Source organism: Xyrauchen texanus, unplaced genomic scaffold, assembly GCF_025860055.1.
Source record: "Xyrauchen texanus isolate HMW12.3.18 unplaced genomic scaffold, RBS_HiC_50CHRs HiC_scaffold_541, whole genome shotgun sequence".
Lineage (NCBI taxonomy): Eukaryota > Metazoa > Chordata > Actinopteri > Cypriniformes > Catostomidae > Xyrauchen > Xyrauchen texanus.
The window spans coordinates 1,304-5,914 of NW_026266513.1; the positions used below are offsets into that span (position 1 = coordinate 1,304).

A 4,611-nucleotide genomic window follows, 5' to 3' on the forward strand; every position below is an offset into this window, starting at 1 on the left:
ATAATTAGTGCTTTTCACAGATCCTAGAATCCTTGTCTAAATCGGTCACCCAAAGGAAGTCCAAACTTCTAAATTAAGCTCTGCATATGTGAGCACATGAATAATGTATCAATTACTGTTCATTAGAATAATATTACATGCATTAACTAGTATGTACACTGAAGAATGAGCATTCAGTAAGAATGAGAAAGATAAAAATTCATACAACAAACTTCTTTAGGAATTGTCTTGAGCCATCAAGGTCAATCTCAGATATCTCCACGAAATCTCCCATCATGCCCTCCTCTGACGCTGGGACATCCTTGTAGAAGTTTTGTGCCCTGTTGTAAAACTGCTTCTCCCCTTTAATATACTCACATGTCACGGCATAGAGTTTCACTGTAGGGCAAGAAATGTATAGACAAAGTCACTTCTTCTATCCCCGCTTAATATGCAGCAGAGACAACTTGAGGTAAGTCATTTTATGTTTATTTCCCAAAAAGTGACAACTCTGTGGCGCTAACAAATATTGCTCTGTTTGAATGAGCATCCCAAGTAGACATCACAGTTTTGTCTCAACCAATGGTGTGAGTTTGGTGCTATCTGTTTGCAACTCAACATGCAGGATTCTCTTACTGTAATGTCAATGTCACATCATTAAGTTTAGCTGAAACATCTCCACACTTTAAGTTGCCGCCTCAATGGTGTGTTGCACAGAGGGCAGACTCCTTGTTGCATTTAAAGGGGAGGGAAGAAGGTAATGGAATTTTCAGGCCATTTGTCAATATCAGCAGATGATTAGCAGGGGGACCTTTCTGAAGTGCTTGGTAAGAAGACTGGCAAGGAGGGGGAATTGTGATACTGAAATTGTGCGCAGGGTTTGTTATGTGAACCTCAAGTTACGTTGTCCAATGACAGACAAAAATAGTAACACTCAGCAGGACTTAACTTTGAGAAAGGAGCGATTCCTTAAGACTGCTTTTTATTTTTTGATTGTCCTCTCTCTAGCTTAACACTCACTTATCTGCTTTGCCTTATTGGTCTAAAGGCAATATTAAAACAACGGGCTAGTAAGTTTAAAACAGCCAGTAATACATATTTTTCTATCTAGTTCCCCCAAAACACTAAAAGTTTTGAAAAATTAAAAAATGTAAAGTGCTAATGATTGTCTTCCTTGTTGGTCTTACTTGAAGCCGATCTCATGTGTGATGTGTCTGATTTTTTTATTAATATGGTGGGGGTACCTCCATGTATGATTTTGCTTAGGGCCCCCATATGCTCAGAAATGGTCCTGGTTGTGTTGTGTATGTGTACTATGAGTTAATTTGAACAGCACACCAAACTCATCAGTAACAATAAAATTGATGTAAAAAACAAAACACAAAATATAAGCTCACAATGAAACACAACAAAACTCCTTCTGAATTCTTATTAGTTTCCAAACCATTCGTTTTATTTAATTAAGAGTATAAAATCATACTCCAAATTAAGCCAAATGATTTGGTTGCTCAAAGGAGAACATTGTGGGGTACAACATGGATAAAGGCACACCTTATAGGAAAATTTGCTTTTTTCTTTCTGGTCACAAAGTGTATCAAGATTGAAATTGAAACAGAATTTTATTGAATACTGATGGTCAACATAATTTGTGTGGAAAGAAATAATAAGGGAAGGTTTTTTTTTTTTGCCCCCACATTTGGGGGAAAACTGCCTCAAAGGGGATACAGTGATTTTGTGTAGATATAGGGGAAATAGTTATAGGGAAAACATTTTTAACCTTTGCAAACGCCTTTTTCAGGTAACAAATTAAGATTAAGAACATCTTGGATGGCCTGAGGGTGAGTAAATTATCAGCTAAAGGTTAAAGGCTACAGTCCCTAGCGTCAGTCGCTAGTGCGCCTCTTGAGGCCAGGGGAGTGAGGTATACACACTGCACAGCTACCTACTAGCTGGCTACCATTACATTCACCCCCGAAACCTCACTACCATCCGGGTCACGGCACCACTGTAACCAGTCCTGCTCAACCTGCTCCGAGCGGGATTGGATCCGGGGTCTCCGGCATAGGAGGGGGGCGTGCTAACGAGGAGGCTACAGCCCCTGGTGTCAGTCGCTAATGTGCCTCTTGAGGCCAGGGGAGTGATGTTTACACACTGCACAGCTATCTACCAGCTGGCTACCATTACATAAGCAATAAGACATGAGAGGCCATGTTATATCATGAATATAGTCACGGATGAAGGGCATTGTAACCACTTCAGCTGTAATTATATTCACAATATGGCACGGCCTCGAGTGCTTGCTTTTATAAAAGACAAATGGTCATTAAAATGTTATGTTTTGTAAGAAAAATCACTAAATGCAATCCTTCCAACAGCAAATGTAGTACCTGGCAGTAATCAGTAAACAGAATGTTGCCAGGCAACAAGAATAACTGTCAGCTATGTGTGCTGTGGATGATTCAAATAAAAGTTCTGTGAAGAGGTCAGAATTATTATTATGAATGAAGCACGTCTATTGACCACTCAGCATCCAGGGCCGGAACTATACGTTTTATAAAAACAAAGAAATCTCAATTATGATTACATCTGTCACTGTGAGTCCAACTTGAACATTCTACATATCAAATTTATTCTCCCCAATTAACAAAAACAGTGTGTCTAATGGGGGCCTTCAGCCCCTGCAACTAGGAGTCTTTTTACCCCAAATATCCTTTCATTTATTGGAGAGTTATTTAAAAACTTTTAAATGAATCAACTTGAACAAAATTAAAAATGACAAATAAGTAATAATGTTAATTTCAGGGATTCTCATTAGCTATATAAATGTAAAATATATTAAATATTACATCAAATTACCTCAAAATAAACCTTTAGACATTGCATGCAATAATCTAATGGATCGGGAAAAGTTTGCAGCGTATAGTGATAAACAGGTGTTCTGGGAAGTGTTGTGGTGTTTTGGTTGCTATAAGTATTAAGACTTTAGCCCCATTGTACCCTATAGTTTGCTCAGTTTTTCAATGTTTTTCAGTTAACTTGAAATCAGATACTGTATTATTGCTGATAATTCACCAAAAGAGAAAAGACAAAGCTGCTGTTTAATTTATGTCTATTACCTATTCAGTGGATCATTAAGTATTCAGAATGCATACACAATATTATGCAATTATGCTAAAAATAGTGCCATGAGTTTGTATTGAATAGCAGAATGTTCAGTATGTATGCTGTACAGTGAATATTGGTTCTCTGTTCACAACAGCATTGCATACCTATTGGATCTTGAAGTTTAAACATAGTTCTTCACCTGTACTTGGTACATACTCAGATAACTGTCAAAAAACATGCAAATGTAGCTTTGTTAGGAAAGGATATCAGCATCAATATTAACCAATTTTGATCGAATATTCATTGTACAGTGAATTGGAACTTGCAGAATCCCATAGATTTAAAAATCTGTCTCACAGGATCACAATAAAATCTGTGCCTAATATCAGGGCCCAGTTGCATCAAACCCCTAAAACGGTAATTTAAACAACTTTACAGCTCAAAATAATACACGAGTTTAAACAATAGAATTAATGTAAGTGCTTTTATAAAATTTATAAAAACAAAACATTTGCCATCATTTTGCAACTGCAGCAACTGGCTGCAGGACACTTCAGAGAGTCACTACTGCACACAAGCACATGGCTTCACTTCACTATGACACCCACACCCACTCCTTACCCAGATGAATCTGCTCCAGGAGATACAGGTAGCTAGCGAAGAACTCTTTCCTCAGGGTGTTGTGCAAGTGGAAAGACATACTGTGCTTGCACATCTCATTGTCTGTCTTTGACCAGCTGTCTCTAAAGGCTTGGTGCGTCCCACTAAACTCCATAATGGATGTGGATTCAGACATTCTAAAACGTCTTCTGCAAAGTAGTTTGAAGAAACAGAAACAAGCGTGTGACTGTGTTTAGCTTAAGGTGTTTCTGTAAGAAATGCTGAAGACACACTGCTGCTATCTGTTTGGAGATCACTGGCAGAGGAGCTGAAACTGACCAGCTGAATGTTTCTTTCTCGGGTGGGTGCTTAAAACTACCGCAGCTCATTAGATCACTTGCTTTAGGCCTGGGGTGAAGAAATGAGAAAGGGAAGAGTAAGATTGCCACAGAAGAGGGGTGGTGCCTTCTCTGTTCCAGAAGAAGCTCAAAGTGCCACAGTCATCCAGAATGGCATATCAGTCTTCGATCTGTGCATACCAGCACATTGAGGGTCATGTATTCATCCAAATTTAGTGACAGTCAGCTTATGAAATGGCTATTCTTAGCACAGCCTTCTCATGTTTGTACACACCATGATATTTGATGGAAGAGATCAAAGACATATAACCTAAACATGCTGTTGCTACTTACTATTTGGATGCATTGCATTGTTACAATATGTTACAACACATTTAATGTATTAAATGCTTATCACTGTTTTGGGGTTGTGCAATAATGCACTGCAGATTCAGCTGTCTCATTAAAAGACTAAAGAGACTAAGAGAGAGAGAGAGTGAGAGAGAGAGAGAGAGAGAGAGAGCGAGAGAGAGAGATTGTGGAGGTTTTTTGTCATCTAAACTCATGGATCATGTGTTAGTCATATGAG

The 4,611-nt window shown here is 38.5% G+C and overlaps 1 protein-coding gene across 1 annotated transcript; it reads right to left on the reverse strand.

The window, feature by feature from the left end:
• Nucleotides 1–205: 205 nt before the first annotated feature.
• On the reverse strand, nt 206–4,101 carry LOC127642310 (N-terminal Xaa-Pro-Lys N-methyltransferase 2-like; the record flags this gene model as incomplete). Its single annotated transcript, XM_052124913.1, has 2 exons — nt 3,706–4,101; nt 206–378 (listed from the first exon to the last, which is right to left on the reverse strand). Coding segments are annotated over exons 1-2 (348 nt in total), but the record flags the coding sequence as incomplete, so codon positions are not given.
• Nucleotides 4,102–4,611: the final 510 nt, after the last annotated feature.